Genomic DNA, 19,668 nt, shown 5'->3' on the forward strand with positions numbered 1-19,668 from the left:
CGAATGTATACTAATGTTCATCTCAGACTGGGGAGGATAGAGGTAATGTAAGAAAACGTTTTTTTCCCTTTAAGTGTTGATTTAAAGAAACATTACATAAGTGGACCGCAGTTATCTATTCGTATTCTATGTTACACATTCTTATTTAATTCGTTTAAATATGGTGTAAAGCGTGCTCGCATCGCCTTTATTGTGAAAGGCTTAACCGGATGTTCCGTGTTTAATCATTTCTAGCCTAACGTTCGGTGGTGAGATGGCCGTGGAGTCTCTGCTGGTTCCTGTGAAGTCGAAACGGTTTCTGTGGACAGACAGCAGGAGGCGAGACACCCCGCCGCAGCCCCCTTCGACCTCCATTTTTAAAAAATAATTACGGTAAGACAGAAACAAACGTGCACCTGTCTCTTAGCTCGCGAGTCAGCCCGCAGGTAAACAGCCAAAAAACAACACACACACTGAGCGCTCGTTTTGTCGGTTGCGTTCTCCCGCCGACGGTTGGTCTGGCGGGGGAGGGGCGGGGGAAGCAGCAGCAGACAGCCAGAGACCTAACCCAGTCTGCTGCTGTCTCTCTGTCTGGGATTTTGCTGTCTTTTCCGCAGGAAAGCTGTCAGACAGTCCCTCTGTTATCCGATTCTCTGAGGCCCCAGGTTTGAGGCTGTAAATAATAGTAAAGAAAAGGCGTGCAACATGGCTGACGATGGCCCTGCAGAACCTGCTTTCTCGTTTGACAGTGCAGATGATATTATTATTATTTTTTTAATATAGCCAGGTAGCTAGGTAGAAATCACACTAGCCACTTCTTTTATTCTGTCACTAGAAAAAATGGAAAGAAACCGGGCTAATATAGCTGCCAAAGTGTAGACTGACAGCAGTAAAAAAAAACATTCATTTTTAACATGGGGTTTGGTTGGGCTCAGCCTTTCACAGATGTATTTGCTGTATTTTCTATTTTCTGATTCCTTATGCAGCCAGTGAAGAGATAAAAGTGTGTGCAGCCCTGTTACTTATATGTTGAAGTTGTTGAAAGCTGATTTGAATGCTCCTGATAGCGACGCCCCCTTTACCAACTTGTAAGCAAATCAAAGCAAAGGTCACCTGGAGTCTGATCCTGAAGGTAAAACTACAACCCACCTGCTGATGCTTATCCCCCACTGAGCTAGAACTGAAGAGTAGAGTAGTTAAACATTATAGCGGTGTGTGTTTGTCTTCTTTTGGTGCAGGAGCCTGAAGTATTTCAACCAATCTGCAGCACATAAATCTCTTTAAAGATTCTCAAACCAGATCTTTATTTTTTTTAAGGCACAGTTTGACCAAATCACATAAAATCACTCTATATGTTAATGCAGATAGTTTCCATGCATTTTGGATATCTGCCAAGTGCTTTGGCACGAGGGGAAGCTAAAGGCACCCATTAGCCAATTCTCTTAGTAGTGATAACAGTAGCCTAGTATGTAAGTAAAAAAATTCACTATTAGCTTCCGTTATGAAAGAGACATCCCGAAGTGCAAACAAAGACAATTATTCTTTCATAAGGATTTTTTTTAACCCTTGGAGGTTTCATATTTGTAAAATGTTTCCTCAAGCTGTGAAAATTAATTAAAACATCTGTCACGCTATAACAATGTAAAGTCTATGCAGGAACTGGCAGGCGGGGCCAGCTGGAGAACAGTACAGCACATATATTCAGGCAGAAGATTCTTACTGGACTGAAGATGGGGTTTCTTCGGGTCCTTCTCCAGGTCAGGAAGTGCATCAGGCTTTAAAGCCAATTTGACACAGTTGCCAAACCATGTATCGTTATGAAAGAGACGTCTGTATATCAGCTGATAACTCTTTTGTGATGTACATCAACTACCCAGTATGAACACTTATAGCTGTCCTTATGTCCTAAAAGTTGTAACATTGAATGACAGCTTATTGCAGATTTATTTTACTTGGCAAAATGGAAGCGATTTAAAGCCATTGGCGGTTGGGAGGTGACACATGACACAAGGGTGCATCTTCTCTTGACATTTTGCATACAGTGCAGGTTACCGCGCTTTGGAGAAATAATTGCGTGACGGAATGGCATATCTTTATGCAATGCGTTCACCAATTTCCTGAAGCCCTCATTACCCACAGTATTTATAGGACACATATCTTTGGCCAGATGGAATGTGATTGCATTGCACACAAGTTCATTGTGTCTTTGGGAGTTGGGTGGATAGGGTGTCGCGCTGACTCGACGCTGGACAAGTACGGAGAGCAGCTCGTTCTTCCTCTCGGCCTTCACACACTCATCATGCTGCACTTTGTGCTGATTTTTCAGCTGCTTGAACAAGTTAGTCGTGTTGCTTTGTGACACAATCGACAGGTTTCATGACCTCTTTGCTGATACTCGTTTCTTCTTAACATCACTTAAACCTGAAACACCTCCAAACAAGCGCTGACGAGCCGTTTCAGGAGACCAGCTCTTCATCTTCTGTTCCAGACGTTTGACTTTAGTTTCTCCGACCGTCTCTGTTGTTTACTCTTCCACTCTAAACTGCAGCTGCAAGGTGGGCGCTCATCACATGACATGCCAGCTCCCCCAAAAGTGAAGCCCAAACCTCTCCATCGCCCCCTGGTGGAGTGGCTGTTAGTTTAGGGAGCGCTTGATTTGATATGCAGCAGAGTTTTCTACAGGCGGAGCATTTGAAATCAATATTACTGCTAATCATGTTTATTTAATCGTGGGAAGATAAAATCATGATCAGATTAATATACTAAGCGTTTTTTTTTTTTTTTTCGGCTTTTGGTTTTATTAGGTAGGACAGCTGAAGAGAGACAGGAAATGTGGGGAGGAGAGAGTGGGGGACGACATGCACAAAATGATCGGCAGACTGGGAGTCAAGCCTGAGCCTTGTGCGTCGAGGACTGTAGCCTCTGTACATGGAGCGCCTGCGCTATCAGCTGAGCTAAACCAGCGCCCTGATCGGATTAATATTCGATTGCAGCCCTACTTCGTGTCGATATCACAATATAAAACAATGCACATTGTACAACAATTAGTTCTCACCACAGACTGTATATGTAGATGGACCACGCGTCTCCATCTGCTCCCATTGTACGAAATTGATGCCAAAATAGCCCCTGTGAAAGGCGCTGCCATCTTGGGATGGTGAGGTCATATAGAGCCAGAGACTGCGCAGTAGAGATCGGTGAGTGAAGCGGCCGTAGCCACTTCCGCTAACCCAAACACACACTTAACTTACCGAAATGGCCCAATCGAGGGGCTGCAGCCTTCGAAGGAGGCGGTCCACAGAGTATGCTCCACTCATAGCCTGCGTAGACATCAAAGCCGAACTGAAATGAGACGGTCTGGTCTACCCTTGCGTCACCAAACGCCGCTCCTGTCGCCTAGCAACAAGCAGCTAGTAGGCTAACTAGCTAGCATAACTAACATTGAGTAAATTAACCAATTATTTTAAAGATCTGTTTCAAGGGCCCTTTCGTTTTCTTAAACATGCGTACGGCTAGCTATTCGATTGAGTTGAGACCAAAAACTTTTACTTTTAAAGTGTTTTCCTTGGCCGCGTAAAAGTCCACCATTTCGTTTGAATTGGCGCACAATGCATCTCGGGATACGATGGGCCACAAAGGATCCATCGGATGCATCCATCCCGGGAAACGGAGGACACATTTGTCGGCCGCATCTGAAGGAGCCTTCGAATGGGGACAGCCTTCAACGCGCTTCTGTGGCGCAGTCGGCCTCCAAATACGTCCTTCGAAGGCTGCGGCCCCTGGATTGGGACAATGATGATATATCGTTTCCTCATATCATGCAGGCCTCGTCCACACTGTATTTACCTTACATTGTGTACATGGTGCAGAATCCAATAGTAGCAGACTGTCTCTTCTCTCACTAGCCCAAAACTAGCAGGCATGTTTAGCATTGATTCTATAATGTACATACCCTGCTCTGATTGGGCGGTTATTTTCTCATGTTGCAGATAAACTGTATAGACTTGAACAATATTAGTCTCCTAATATTGTACTGGAGGGAAACTGTTAAGTTATTGAATCTGTGTCAGATTGTGTTCATTCATGGTAAAGAACAACTTCGCTACTCCAGTCTTCCAGTTTGAATGAGGCGTTAAAGTGTAGCATAGATGCTAGTTTTATAATTGAATGATTACAGCTCTGCAACAGAATGGTGTGGATGCTAGCAGTTAACACTTTTATGTTAGCTCGGATGCTACGTTATAGTTTTTCGGCCTACCTCTGGACATTTTCATGGTAATAAGTGCGCTAAATTTTAGCATGGATGCTAGCTACATATATGTGGTTACGGCTCTTCCACAGTAATGAATGAATGCTCGATGTTTGAATGGTCGCAGCCACAGTTCTAGCTCTTCTAAAACATATCTACACTCTTAATGAAAATAGTTTACAAGCCTCAAAGTTATTTTTGTTTTGGCAGTTTTTTCAAATATATTTGCACTTTGCTCTTGTCAGTCCAGCTCCATAACTCAGAAAAAACAGATGGTGAAAACTGTCTTAAAAGTCTTCAGATGCAGACACATAGTAAGTTATCCAGTTTTTGGAAGCCTGAGTGTTAAAGTACCAGAACTCCTCTTAAAGACATATGTTAGGAAAACTTTATTGTTCGTGTTGAGTCATGGATGAAGTCTGAATGTTTTAACAGTCGGGGCAGAGCCGGGACTTTATGTGATCCAGATGTTTTGGGGGAGAAAAGAGCGGAGCAGTCAGTGTTTGATAGATTTCTCAGTTCTTCAGCGTGTGTGCAAAGAAAGATGTAGTTTCAGAGCGAGCTCAAAGTGTCTGGTTTCAGTTTGAGTCGTTTCTGTCCAGCAGTCGTTCAGCCCCTCATGACAGGACACGGCAGGGAAATCACCACCAGCTGCTGCAGAAAGATTCTTGTGTTTCTGGGCGGTTAGTTTCCTCTGCAGGTAACCAGCGGACCGACAAAGACTGTTTCACTGTTAAATGTTGTTTTGTTGAAACTGATGATGCTTTAATCAGAATAGTCTCATTTGCATTTGTTGTGGGAAACTGAAATGAATGCTAATGTGTTTGTTCAAGTGCATATTATTGAGACTGTACGCAAACAGGACCTTATTTTTAGTACCACTATTTTCAGTATACTATTTACTTCATTAGTTTTTTAATCTCTGTAGTGTAGCGTGCTTTTATGATACTGACTCCTGTATATTTAATTACACTGCGTTGGTAAAGGCCCAACTAGGGCAACAGTTGAATATTAGCAAAAGCTCCAAACTCTTCATGCAACACATGTCATGCTCTGTACTGGAACTATGTTAAATTACACCGTCCCTATCAATCATCCATCCATGATCTATACCGCTTATCCTGTTCAGGTTGCTGGGGGGGGTTGCAGCCTATCCCAGCTGTCGTTGAGCGAGAGGCGGAGTTACACCTGGACTGATCGCCAGTCAATCACAGAGCTGACACACAGAGACAGGCAACCTTTCACGCTCACATTCACACCTACGGGAATTTTTTGGAGTCACCAATGAACCTAACGAGCATGTCTTTGGACCATAGACTGTATAAAAAGATGGCCGACATGACAGCTCCCTAAAAGTGAAGCAAAACCCTCTCCACTGCCCCCTGCTGACTGATCTTATATCTTTTTTCCGATTATGAGGCATTTTCTCTTTGATGTTGCCGTCTACTACTAAACTAGTAAACAAACTAAAGCTTCAGCGAGGTTTTAGATTGCGTTAGGTGTCTGAATGGCCGTCAGGTTCAGCCAGGTTTTATCCTAAAGACCAGACGAGGCTGGGTGTCTGTCGATCTGTCAAAAAAAACGTGGTAGCACACCACAAACTTTCCTTGTTCTCATTTTCTCTTTCGCTGACATTTAACATCTTCCCAGGTCTCCTTTACATAATCTTGGTTGTATCTTTTTGGTGAAGGGTACAGGGAGCAGCTAGAGGTTCAGAAGTGTTACACAACACCAGGCCTGCAGATAAATAATACACTGCAGGGTTTACTCACGGGCTCCACTGATCAATAATTGAAGTCTCATGTTCAGGACATGAAACCTTATTGGAGGCGGATCCTCTGGGGGCTGAACGTACACTGCTCTGATTGTCTCCCACCAGTCTACATTTGTTTTTTCTTGTTTTTCGCCTAAAGTTAGTTCAGTGTTTAAAATATGCACATTTCATGTCTGTGAAATTCAGGGCGAGACTGGTATGAGATTGGAATATAAATGTTTGAAATTAATTTACCTGTAATAAGCTCTGGCTCAGACTGTATAAAAAGATGGCTGGCATGACAGCTCCCTAAAAGTGAACCCTCTCTATCGCCCCCTGCTGACTGGCTGCAGTATAGCTCATAAAGCCCGCCTCCTCCATGTTAACAGATGGGACATGAGCCAAACTATAAAATCAAAATAAACGTCAAATACATTTCTCTCAAACATGGTTTCTGTCATTATAGTTAGTTCTTATCATGCTGATTTATGTCCAAGTGTTCATTTTTCTGACAACTTCACTTTTAATTAGTTATTTGATGCTATAAAAAGGGGGTGTGGCTTCATGATTGACAGCTCTGTTGACAAATGGGGCTCCTGCAGCGTTCTGTTCCCGAGTAGCAGAGTAGAGCAGGAACGTCGAGAGGGAGACTCGAGTTAGTATTGTGGGTGTCGCCATCTTGTTTTTTGGAATCCAGAAGTGACCATATTTGGAGGAAAGGGTGGAGCCGTAGAGGAGCAAGACATTCACAATCGCCAAGTTATTTCTTAATGTATCATTCATGTATCATCATCTTAAAACAAAATGTTCTAACCTAAAAAAGAGCACTTATTTTAATTTAGTACAAACAGATTCTAAACCAGACATTTTTCAGGTTGCCATTAGCAAATTGTCAATCACAGGTAGCCCCGCCCTAATCCTCCGCTACTGTATAGTCTATTTGACTCTTCATGGGAGCGTAATTTACTAAACGAACATCATGCTGTTTTGAAGAAGATTTGAAACTAGAGATTGAGATGATAAACTCATCATTATCTCATATAATCAGACTTCTTTTTGCAGCCAGTCGCCCCCTGCTGGCCATTAGAAAGAATGCAGGTTTAAAGCACTTTCAAATGTGCTTCATTTTTCAGACCTGGAGGCTACATCCGTTTCGTATATACAATCTTTTGTCTATCTTTAAACGCAATCAGATTAAATACATCTGAATTGCCCATGAGCAATGTCTCTGTGTAGTAGCTGATGACTGCTTGTTATGTCATAAACTGAGCTGCTGTGTTGAATGAAGCTTCAGTTGCTGCTGTAGTAAATGAAACATGGAGGGTGTGATCCCTGCTGATGAATAATGCAGCCTGCAGTCAGAGTTCAGGGCATAATGCAAGACGGCCCCCGGAGGCTAGAGAATCACACATCAGACACCTTTACTGTCGGAGCAGAGAGGCAGACTGTCGCCCCCTGGTGGTCGCTACGGGAAACAGAGACAGGATGGTGTGACGGAGGAGATTCTACTTAACCCAAGGTCTAAACATCTGCTTTTCTAGAGCTTTCAGCCACATCTTATCTCCTTCCTCAGCACTCTAAGGGCCAGTCTGCAACACATGACTACAGAATGAAACTTTACAACGACAGGTGTACGTGTATGGGGGGGAATATACTGTACTAAAAATGACCATAAGACATCTTGTAATGTCAGGTGCAATAATAATTTCAATATCGGGGGCTATATTTGTAGTGTGTATTATCATGTACAATGTTACTTTTTATTACTATCATATGCAATTAAGTTTAACATCATCTGTTATCTTTACATTCATTACCTGGTGTAATATAAGGTTTTACTACTTCTTATTATCACTGCAAATACCATGGTTAATATCCATTAATAATTTCTGCTTACTTTTGTATATAACGTATTGTAATATTTTTATTCTATCAGGCCCTGTCTCTTTAGTGTTACACTTTAACTTAACTTATATTTAGGTTGTTTTTTCATATTATTTGTATTTTGCAGCAATCTGAAGCTGGAATTTCCTTTTGTATTAATAAAGTTTTATTTTATCTTATGAAAACCAGGTTTTAAACGTATCGTTGGAAGTCAGGATCATGTTTTCAGATGATTTATTTTATTGGTTGACTTTGTGTTTTCCTCTCTCAGGTCTGATCCTGGTTTCGTTCAGATGAGCTGCCTGAGTCCTGAAAACCCAGAAAGCTGCTGAGCACTGGAGAGTGGGTAGGTACAGTTCAACCTGTATGTATCTTTGACTCGCTTTAACTCGTCTATTGATTTGTAGGAAAAAGTGTCACACAGAGAGATTGAGTGACGCTTGAAGGTGGTTTTAGTGATTTTTAAGAGTCATAGGTGTTATTGAAAAATGGTGTTAATAATACTTCAGATAATCGATATATAACACCAACTTTCACTTGACTCTTGATATTTTCAAACGTGTGCTAGAGATGCTTTTTAGTCAGAACAAATTAACAGACATTACTGAACTGTGCATCAACTGTAATATTCAAAGGTTTCCAGCAGTCTTAAATCAGGTCACTTCAGGGTCGGGAGGTAGCCTGACATTTCCACAACAATCTCATATGATGAACTAATAATGAACTTAACGTTTCAGCAGCGGACCAAAGTGATTCTGGAGACTATAACAAATCAGCAATAAAATGTGATGTAGCGGTTAGCTGCTCGGCCAGGCAGCCTTTCAAACATCTAACGTATTTGACATGAATATAAAGCCAGCATTTGACATTTATACGTTACGTAAAATACAATCCAGCACGATAAGGTGTGCAGAACATTATACATCCGCGGCAGCCATCTCGGTTGTTAACAAAAAAGTCTCAACAGCAGCCGTATGTAGACTCATTTATCTGAGAAACCTGCCCGATATTAGACTCAGTGACCGGCCCCAACCTGAACTATGTCTGCTGGGAGTCTGATCCAAAGGGAGGCGGGCAAGACCCGTCTGCCAGAGCAGATACATTATGAGTTTGCAGATTGATCATGTACCCGGGCTAGAAGGGTTATTTTTCATCTGTAATGGAGCTAGGCTATCAGTTTCCCTCTGCTTCAATGCTTTGTGCTAAGCTAATAAGAAGACGTACGAGTTTTCAGCACGCAGCTTCAGAAGATCAACAAACCATTAAGACATCTAAGCTTTTTTTTTTTTTGACTAGTTAGACCTTTCATAATGAAAAAGTGATGATTTCAGTTCATCAGACGTGAGGTCTGTTGATGTTGTTGTTGTAATTCCTGCCTTCCACCACTAGATGTCAGTAAACGTCATAACTGGTGTGCCTCCAGCCCAGCAGGACAGTGCTGTGAGTTTTGCTGTTTTTCTTCACACTACATAAAGCTCTTCCTTTTCCCCCCTCTTGTTGTTTCAGCCCTGGACAGGTCTGTGTTGTAGCTGTGTGGCCGGGCAGCCTGGCTGCCTCCCCGCCTCCAGATGAATGAAGAACACTCCGGGACCCAGAGACACAGCTGATGCAGGTCAGAGGTCACACATAGCTATTAACAATTAATTTACAGGCACTCTTTGAGAGTATGGTATGTTTTAAATTGTTGATTAGTATTGGATTTAGTTAATTAATCCATCCCAGTCTGTGTCCTGTCAGTTTTTATCTTGATGGGTTACCTTTGATGACTTCAGGGAAACATCAACATTAGCAGTTTAAGAGTGCTTTGATTGTAACTGCCGTGTTTTTTAGGAGCTGACTCGTAGATGTGGATGCTGGAGTTCCCATCATCTGTTGTTAATCTGTAATAAATCAGCTGTTACACACAATCAATGTGTACAGTGTCTAATAACTGTGCTGATGCGTATTTTCCTCCTCAGGGCATGCAGGTGTTTCTGCAAATATGATGAAGAAAAAGAATCCCCACAAGTGAGTTAAGCTCTCCGCAGCTCATAAAAGACTTAAATGTTCTCAAAAGGGAAAATTAGATAATAATACGTGTAAAAAGTTTTCAGTGCCAAAGCAGATAATGATGATGTTTCATGTCTCTTTGAAGGAAACATAAGAGCAGTCTGGGGCCGCCCACCAAAGTTCTGTCGCAGCCCCGACGCAACATCGTCGGCTGCAGGATCCAACACGTGTGGAAGGAAGGAGGAGGACACGTGATCTGGAAGGGAACTGTGCTCGACCAGGTGAGCAGAGGCTCGACTGAGGGAGCGGTGAATCTTTTAAAGGTCATGTGGAAAAAGAACCAAAACAATGGAATAAAAATGATGAAATATATATCCACCAGGTGCCGGTGAACCCGTCTCTCTATCTGATAAAGTACGACGGATTCGACTGCGTTTACGGTCTGGAGCTTCATAAAGACGAGAGGGTTCAGGGGCTGGAGGTGCTCCCCGACAGACTGGGTAAGACTGAACTGAGATCAGGTCACATGTAAGTGATACGAAGCTGCACAATTAGTTTGTTAGATTGAAGAAAAAAAGGTTTATTCTATGAAAATAATTATATTATTATATTTAAAAGGTTGCTAGGGAGAGGGACGTCCCGACCCCGGATAAGCGGAAGAAAATTGATGGATGGACTTATATATATATAGATATATTATTATTACTATTATTATTTATCTTTTATAATAAAGTTTTATTTTGGCAAAGCGTAACATGCTAACAATAAGCAACTAGATAAAGCTACAGAATATAACATGCTAAAGTCAGCATGAAACATACAGTAATATGTCGTTGTAAACAGAAGCATGTCTTGTGTGTTGACATTTGCATGGTGGTCTTTGTAGTTCGTATAGTGTTCATTTCAGCAGAACTTAGCATGCTAACACAAATCAATGAGTGACCCATGCTAATTTGTAGTATTAAGACATAAAGGGGTTACGCAACAATTGCGCACATCTGTATACACCTTATTCCTAGCCCCCATGATCCTTTGCGTGAATTATGGGTGTGACTTCCGCTGCCGTGTCTGTCACTGAACTGGAACCGGTGTTTTCCATGGTAACGGCTAACGCTAATCCTCTTTTCTGAAGCGATCGGGAGACGGAACACGATCGTTTACACCTCAGACGGGATAATATTATCATTCTGCTGCCTTCTACTATCGAGGGATGGGACGTACACTAGCATATGTAGCTACTTCATTGACTCCACTGCTACGAACGGTGAAGCTATGAACAATCTGAAAAGCTCTGAGGCGTACCAGTACTTCCACAGCAACAAGGTCGGTCGCGTTTTGTTAAGGGAGGTAGGACGCGACCTCATGTAACTCAAAGCAGACATAGAGCGTAGCCACATCACCGGGCCTGGGTGTTAGTTTGAGCGACAGGTGAAATACAAACAGCTGGGTGCTCATGTGTTGCAGGACCAGGCCAGTCTTGCAGCCGTTGTCGAATAACTAGCTTACTAAAACTTCCGCATTTTATCTACAACAGCGGCCCTAAGAATAAGGTGGATATCGCCAGTTAAACATCCGGCTGTGGGCGGGACTTCCTGCTCTGCCTGAATATTGTTGTGTCTTCGATGAATCTACCTGCAAAGTGATTTTTGTCTTGATGACATTTATTCCTCCCTGCAGCTAAGTCCCGTCTCACAGACGTGAACCTCGCGGACACCATGATCGGTAAAGCGGTGGAGCACATGTTTGAGACGGAGGAGGGGCCGAAGGAGGAGTGGAGGGGGATGGTGCTGGCCCGGGCTCCCATCATGACCACCTGGTTCTACATCACCTACGAGAAGGACCCGGTGCTCTACATGTACCAGCTGCTGGACGACTACAAAGAGGGAGACCTCCGCATCATGCCCGACTCCAGTGAGTGACGTCGTCGTTATTCAGCCGTTTGTTCACACTGTTTAAACAGACCTCCTGTGGGAGACTGTTTCTGTTTAAACTAAAATAAAAACTATAACAGCCAGAACGCCCGCCCGTGCACGCCCGCTAATGCCATTACATTTGATTACCTGTGGGTAAAGAGGAGGCTGTGAGCTGACTGCAGGGAACAGATGTGTGCACATTCCTGTTTTAGTTGATCTAAAATAGAACAATCATCATAAAGCATTCATTCTTTTGCCACAGAGAGCTAAGTCTTCCTTCCTCAGCATCACGTAGTCGTTCGATGGTGATGCTGTGTAAAACAGTTTGAGGGGTCAGCCACGATCAGACCGCTGGAGATTTTTGTTTGCATAATCTTGTTTAAGTTGATTCAAAGTAAAAAACGATAATAGCTAGAGCCTTCACTTTTCATGGATCAGAAAGCCAAGGCTCTAGTTTTCACATCATTACCTAATATTATGTGACACTCGGGCCTCATGCTGTTGATCATGATCCGACTACAGGAGATCGTTGTTTTCATAAAGTAGTTCAAACAGTTCTGCAATAAATACAGTAACATCTGTACAGATTTTAGGAATACAAAGTCTTTTAAGATGGACCAAGAAATAACATCACAATAACCAAACCCTAGTGTCGGACCTGTTGGTCTCATACAGCTTTGCAGTCTTATAAAAATGTATCTTAAAGACTAAAAAATGTACAAATAACTTCGAGTGTTGGGAACGACTTCTTTATTTAGAATCGTTTTGTATCAATGTGTTTTGTTGTTGCAACATTTGATGAGAAAACGTCCAATTTGTGCATTTTTTATTGACGATAGGCTGCGACTAATGACTGTTGATAGTTGACTAGTCATCGGTTATTGCAGTTACTAATCGGACACTGCACAATGACTTAATGGCTCTTACTAAGCTATCAGCTCTAAATATAATTGGAGATATGTTATTATTCAAAAATATGAATAAACTTTGCTGCTGAAGTTTTTGTCCGTTTAAAAGAACACAAGGCAATAAAAATGGCTTAAGCCCGTCACCCCGACATTAGAGGACTGGTGTGACGAAGTTCATGAAATCTTCATGATGGAACGGATCACCTGGTCGATGAGGCTTCAGAAAAGAAGTGGAAATCATATATTACCCCAGTTTATGTAAGTTATAAACACCTGAGTATACATACATATATTTTATTTATCTTTTTTATGAATGGAAAACGCCCCATGTTTTATTTATTCATTCTTTTTAAAAAAATCTAATTCTTTTGTTTGTTTGTTTGTTTGTTAAGAAAAAAAACTTGAAAAGATGGATCACTCTGGAAGTTGTTTTAACCAACGTATAACAACCTGTTATTCTATGTGATTCTAAATAAAAAAAATAAAAGGACACGACATGAGTGCTGATAAAAGAACAACAACTCTAATCACGACTCCATCTGTCTTCTCTTCAAATGCTCGCTCGTTCCCGACGTGTTCCCGTGATAATCATGCTCCGCTTTACAGATCCTGCAGGCCGTCATTTTCTTTGCAGCGTTGACGGAGAAAGTCTCCCAGACTTTAGAAGTTTGAGGACGCGATGGTGTCGTGTCGGCCGCCGCCATTTTGCTATGTATTGTTTACCTGTCGCTGCCCAGTCGCTGTTTTGCTGCACAACTCTCAGCAGAGATAGTAAGGACGTGAGATGGCTCACCCCTCAGCAACTCAACTCCGGAAAATTATGTTATGTCCGCGCACAGCATGAAAAACACGAGCGATGGCGTAACCAACTATTTATCCACAATTAAATATGTTGTCGACATTATCGACTAATCGTTGCACACCTACTAACAGATTCCAGGGATATGAAGCATCTAAAAATACTCCATCAAGGTTAGCAAAAATAAAAATGTAGGCAGTATTTTGGTTGCAGAGTTCTGAGGTTTAAACTAGTTTGACTTTCTTACAGTTACATTTTCTTTTAAGAATACTTAGTGTGATAGAGATCGTACGAGTGCCAACAAGTATTTTCCACAACTGTTCCTTTAAATCTGTCCAAAACTTTTGTCTGTCTTTGTTTGCTATAGTCGTTTTTTAATCTCTCTGTCCCTCTGTAGACGACAGCGTCCCAGCGGAGCGGGAGCCTGGCGAGGTGGTGGACAGCCTGGTGGGTAAACAGGTCGAGTACGCCAAAGAGGACGGCGGCAAACGAACGGGCATGGTCATCCACCAGGTGGAGGCCAAGCCCTCCGTCTACTTCATCAAGTTTGACGACGACTTCCTCATTTACGTGTACGACCTGGTCAAAACTTCGTAAGACTCTGTGGACATCCTGAACCCCCTCCCACATGACAGAAACACATGCAGCACTTGTTGAAACGTCTGAAGCATTTTGATGAAGCGCTTTTTCCTCCGACCATCAAAGACAAAATATGAAGACACTAAAAAAGTTCTCAGACAGAAGAAATCTGGGAGATACTTCTCGGGAATCGACTTCTTTTGTGCCCAGGAAGGTTGATGACCGGAGGAACGGTGATGTTGAAGACTCTATGACCTCCTTAAAACACTTAAATAGAGATAAAATGCAACGTCCAAACATTTTAATTACCCCATAAACCCTTTCTGGGAAAGGCACAGCAAGCAGGCAAGCAAAGGGGGCTTAAAACTCAGAAACTAAACTTTCAAACTGATCTTCAATGTCTGATTTGATCAACAATAAACCAGAGCTTTAGTTAGTTTTGGGGACAGGAACAGAATACACAGTTCAGTGTTGTTGATCAGTTCTGTCTCGTCCAATAAGGACGGATACGGAAGCCCATTTCAGCCACAATCAAAATCGTGAAACCATGTGATTTGTTTGGCCCCAATCTCGGAACCAATCAGCTATCATTTGATGCCGATATATCCTCTGGGAGAAACGGCGAACATGACGGGCATGTCCGGTGTAGCCAGTGTTTAGCGATAAACGACTTCCAGCCCAGACGTCCTCCTCCGTGCGCTGCATTGTTTACAGTCCAGTCAGCAGCTCGAGAAGCGACCGAGTGTTCAGATCAAAGGTAAATTCTCCCTCCAGATGTGTCTGCTAAATAAACGCTGTCATCTCTCTGTTCGTCCCATCCCCCGGAGGAGCGCCCGTTCATCTGTCTGTGCTGAGTCTCAGTCTCATTGTAAACAGGAAGTTACACAGAGGCTGCACTCTGGCTCACTTCAGCGGGATGAAGCCCAAACAGAAACAGATCTTCTTGTGATCGACTTTAATTAACGGCTCTTCAGTTTGCTGAAAGAACAACATCATGATGCAGATTAGGAACAACATGAAGCTTTGTCAGGTCTGTCCTCAAGAGGAGAAGAAAACTACTTTAACATGAGACGTTTGTCGAACGGAGGGCGGAGCCATCATTTCTGATGCTTTCGAGGAAGTCAGGAAATCTGAACGCTGAACGGCTTTGGTGACACAGCGTCAAGAGAATTTGGCTAAAGTTGAAATTTCAGATCTAGAGCAGATTGTTCGCTGAACTTGCTGCAGACGTCTGTTTATAGAGATTAATAAGAAGGTAATCGTTGTTAAACTGCTGATACGTGATTGGTCAATATTACTCGGACTACAAACAACCAGAACACGTCCCGTTCTAAAATCAGTTGTGCGTCTACAGATTTTACATTTTTATGTGGAATCTGTAAACAGATTAGTTTCCCCTCATACTCTTGAATAATTCAGATTTACAAAGATTTTGATGTTTCTCGAGATGTAATCTTTTTTTTTCTGGCTGAAATCGGCTTCCACACAACAGATCCTTAAGACAGTAAACACAACACACTGGTCCCAGTTGAAGCTCAAAGCGGGTCTCTGGACTCTCTGAGGCCTTTGAAGTATGCGTGAGGGTTTTGTCACACACATGGGTAAACTTTGGAAGTGTCCAAAAACTTAATTTATGGCCCTTTGTTGTTGTACAGGACAAAACAAGATCCATTCATCATATTGTGGTCTGCTTACAAAGACTCCTTTTCTTCATGAAGAACGTGAACTCATCTCAAGACGTCCGCAGTTACAAAAAAAAAGATGGAGGCTTTTATTTCTGCCTTTTTTAATCATTGCCAAAAAGCCCTTCCTGTTGTGAAGTTGTTTGTTGTTAAAGACGATCTGACAGCTTTTTTCTCGTGAGTTCACTGAAGCCTTTGGATGTGCTCTTGTGTCGTCTTTTCTACGTCATCGATGAAGGAAGAAGGACGAGACTGACACTCGGCCAAAGCTCTTTCGGTCCTTGGCTGCTCGTTTTGATGTTAAAAACCTTCTCACAGACGGACTCTCTCGAGTTCTTCTTTCTCTGTGTGAGCTTGGAACAGGATCCTAACGAGCTCAAAATGTTGACTTGAAGAGCGGAAGGCTTTGCACCTTATATCTCCGGAGGAGGAGAGAAGAATATTTCCTGGACAGTTCCTGAAAAACATTCTACTGTAGCGTTGCAGTAAAGTTTTTAGTTTAAAAGGTGTCCTATAGAAAGTTTTGACACCTGATTCCAATGACTCCCACATCTCAGACAAAAGTATCCCCGTTTTTACGTCTAAATGAAAGATTAAAACTCCTCGTGGTGTCGATCTGATCATCTCCGGCTGTCTGAAGCTCGCGAGGAGATCAGGTCTGTTCCACAGCCTGTATGCAGTAACAGACGACACACTCAGGTGTGTTTAACATGAAGAGATTAACAAGCAGTGAAGGTTTAAATTTTCCTTTGTCACAAATGTTCGAGACTCGAGACTGAAGGTTTTCCACAAACACCTGTTCCACTCAGATTGTAACTTGATTTATATACATGTATTTTTGCTGATAACTATGACGATGATATCTTACAGCTAATTTTATGCAGTTGCTGATTTCTGCACATTTTTTACCACCTTATTGCAGAAACAATTGAGTCTCCTGTTTTGGATTAAACGTGTTATTACACTTTATTGAGATTTAATAGAGGCAGATACAGGAGTCGAAGGAGGGAAGCCACCGGGCTTTCTTCAGGCACACTCGCACCGAGACAAGGATTTTATTGAATCTCTCGCAAAAAAAATAGCTTTTTGGATCTTCCTAGCCACGCCCTGAGGAGGACCCGATGAGGGTGGAAACCAGTCGGCGTTTACTCCTGTAATATTGACGTTTTTACAAGAGATGCCCTTATTCAATAAAGGCATTTTAAACTAAATCCTTGACTTGGTGCGAGTGTGCCTGAAGACAGCCCAGTGGCTTCCCTCCCTAAACAGCACACACTTTAGCCTTCAAGAGCACCTGACGTTCACCTGGAGTTGAACAACTTGCTCCTGTGAGCACCCGGTATCCCTCTTTTTCACAGATTTAAAATACTTCTCAAACAAAGAACTCAGAAACTCTACAAAGGTTATCGGTGCGGACTCGAAGGTAACGGTGAGCATAAAGATGCCAGCAGTTACACTTTAACCTACAGATTAGAAACGTCACCCACGTTTAGTCTGAACATCCAACATCATAACATTATATACGTGTCTTAAAATGTGAAACAGCATCATACCCCCTCTTTAATGATTATTCAGATCTACAACAATACAAATTTGAATTATTCAAGGATGCAAGATAAAAACAGGCTGAAAATTCTGCAATGAGGTGAAAAAAAAAGAAAAACATTTGCATCTGCAATCGGACAAATTGAGTTGGAAGATGCTGGCGTATCCAATATGAGCAAAAATCCAATATTATGCATCCCTGTTAATATTTTTTTATAATGTCATTTTTGTAAACAAAGCAGGAAAACAAGCCAATATTTTCAATTACACTTAAAAACTTGACGTATTTAAGTTCAAGTCAGGTTTTGGGGTTTAAAATGTAAGGATTGGTTCTTTTGAGTGCTTAATGCAACATTTTATTTTACTCCTAAAACCAGTGAATCAGTGTTTTAAAGAAAACGTAACCAGTAAAGGTTGTTGAGCCGCCCTTCACATCTTTAATCCATGAGATGTTTCTAACTGAGACAACAACCAGAACAGTCATGTGTGTGTAAAACCTTCAGTCTGAGAACTTCCTGTGATGTAGTTAGTCGCCGAGGCAGATTACAGCTCTGACTATTATAACCGCACTAAATAAGAACAGAGTCTCAGAGATCTGTTGTTTCTGCACTTGTACATTAGTTTTTCATAAAGAGACGTTTGTGATCATCTCAGCAGGACAATTTTAATGAGTTAACGCGTCGTTACTAAAACTCGACTCACAGAAAGGCTTGTGTCCGGTTCAGTCAGAACATTTCACTGTTATAAAGAAGACAGATTATTGTTGTTAATGTTGGAATGACATCGGCCTTCTATCATCCTTCTGCCTTGTATTGTTTGTTTTTGTATGTATGAAAATATATGTTAATAATTTTTATTGTTAATGGAAAACCTGAAATGGTGTGCTTTGTTTTCTTCTCTGTTTCTGCTTCGCCCCTTTCTCTACTCGACACACACCTTTACCTTGTGTCCTTGGCGTGTTGGAGCCCTCAGGTGTCCTTGGCGTGTTGGAGCCCTCAGGTGTCCTTGGCGTGTTGGAGCCTCAGGTGGGCTCAGTCTGCAGCAGAGCAGCTTCTTGTGTCGGTCTGAAGCAGATATTCATGCTGATGGAAAGTTCAATGACTGTAGTGTTAGTGTTAGTTACGTCTCCTCTCGCCGTTCCTCCTCTACTCTGCTACTTGGGAACAGAACGCTGCTGGAGCCCGAGCTGTCAATCATGAGGCCACACCTCCTTTTTATAGCATCAAATAACTAATTAAAAGTAAACTTGTCAGAAAAATGAACACTTGGACATAAATCAGCATGATAAGAACTAACTATAATGACAGAAACCATGTTTGAGAAAAATGTATTTGACGTGTATTTTGATTTTATAGTTTGACTCATGTCCCATCTGTTAACATGGAGGAGGCGGGCTTTATGAGCTATACTGCAGCCAGTCAGCAGGGGGCGACAGAGAGGGTTTGGCTTCTCTTTTAGGGAGCTGTGATGTCGGCCATCTTTTTACACAGCCTATATATTTAACATCTTACTTTAGCAACATGTCTTAGTCTTAGGCACAGTTAACCTCATGTCCTCGTGTACAGGAGAAACTATGGTGGCTGCAAAGGTTGTGAAAATGCAAAGGGCCAGATGTAGAGCCAGTATTTGGTTAGTCTGTTCAGGGACACTGTACAAACATGGCGCTGCAACATATGAGACTCACAAGATAAGATCAATCTGACCCCCTCTCACATCTAAAACATAGACTCTAAGATTTTGCAAAGACTGGGTACAGTGCAGGGTCACTTTTTACAAGACTAGATGCCTGTTGAGTTCATTTTCCGTCATGCTCGAGTAACGAGATAAATAAGTCGAGAAAACATAAATAAAATGGATGCATGTCCGCTTAGGGCCTCTGTACTGCAAACAACTTATTCATTCATAAACTCAGCTGACTAACTTGATGGTTTCAGGTTATAATGAAGGAAAGTATGTTTTTCTTTCTTGCCAGACCACCTTTAAAAAAAACATCATTATTGTAACCTAACTCAGTAAGACATTCAGAGACACAGCTAATTAAATTTGATCCCCCTACAAACACGCCCATTCTATAAAGTAATTGGTCATGTTTAGAAACTCCATCTATCCATTATCTTCACCGCTTGTTCAGGGTCACGGGGGGCTGGAGCCTATCCCAGCTGGTGTTGGGCGAGAGGTGTGGTTACACCTGGACTGGTCACCAGGGCCGACACACAGAGGCAGACACCTTACACGCTCACATTCACACCTATGGGCAATTTAGAGTCACTAATGAACCTAACGCGCTAACGAGTCTTTGGACTGTGGGAGGAAGCCGGAGTACCCGGAGGGAACCTTCTAGCTGTGAGGCAACAGCGCAAACCACTGCAGCACCGTGCAGACAACTTT

At 42.2% G+C, this 19,668-nt stretch overlaps 1 protein-coding gene across 1 annotated transcript; it reads left to right on the forward strand.

The window, feature by feature from the left end:
* The first annotated feature begins 263 nt into the window (after positions 1–263).
* Positions 264–18,157, forward strand: LOC138605183 (spindlin-1). The gene is made up of 8 exons (XM_069677300.1): positions 264–372; positions 8,137–8,211; positions 9,372–9,477; positions 9,824–9,872; positions 10,000–10,135; positions 10,237–10,354; positions 11,532–11,765; positions 13,872–18,157. The coding sequence occupies exons 3-8, from the start codon at positions 9,438–9,440 to the stop codon at positions 14,069–14,071; spliced, it is 777 nt and encodes a 258-aa protein (XP_069533401.1). The 5' UTR covers positions 264–372; positions 8,137–8,211; positions 9,372–9,437; the 3' UTR covers positions 14,072–18,157.
* Positions 18,158–19,668: the final 1,511 nt, after the last annotated feature.

Source organism: Semicossyphus pulcher, unplaced genomic scaffold, assembly GCF_022749685.1.
Source record: "Semicossyphus pulcher isolate SPU_LCO1_2020_fin unplaced genomic scaffold, fSemPul1.0.p SCAF_28, whole genome shotgun sequence".
NCBI lineage: Eukaryota > Metazoa > Chordata > Actinopteri > Labriformes > Labridae > Semicossyphus > Semicossyphus pulcher.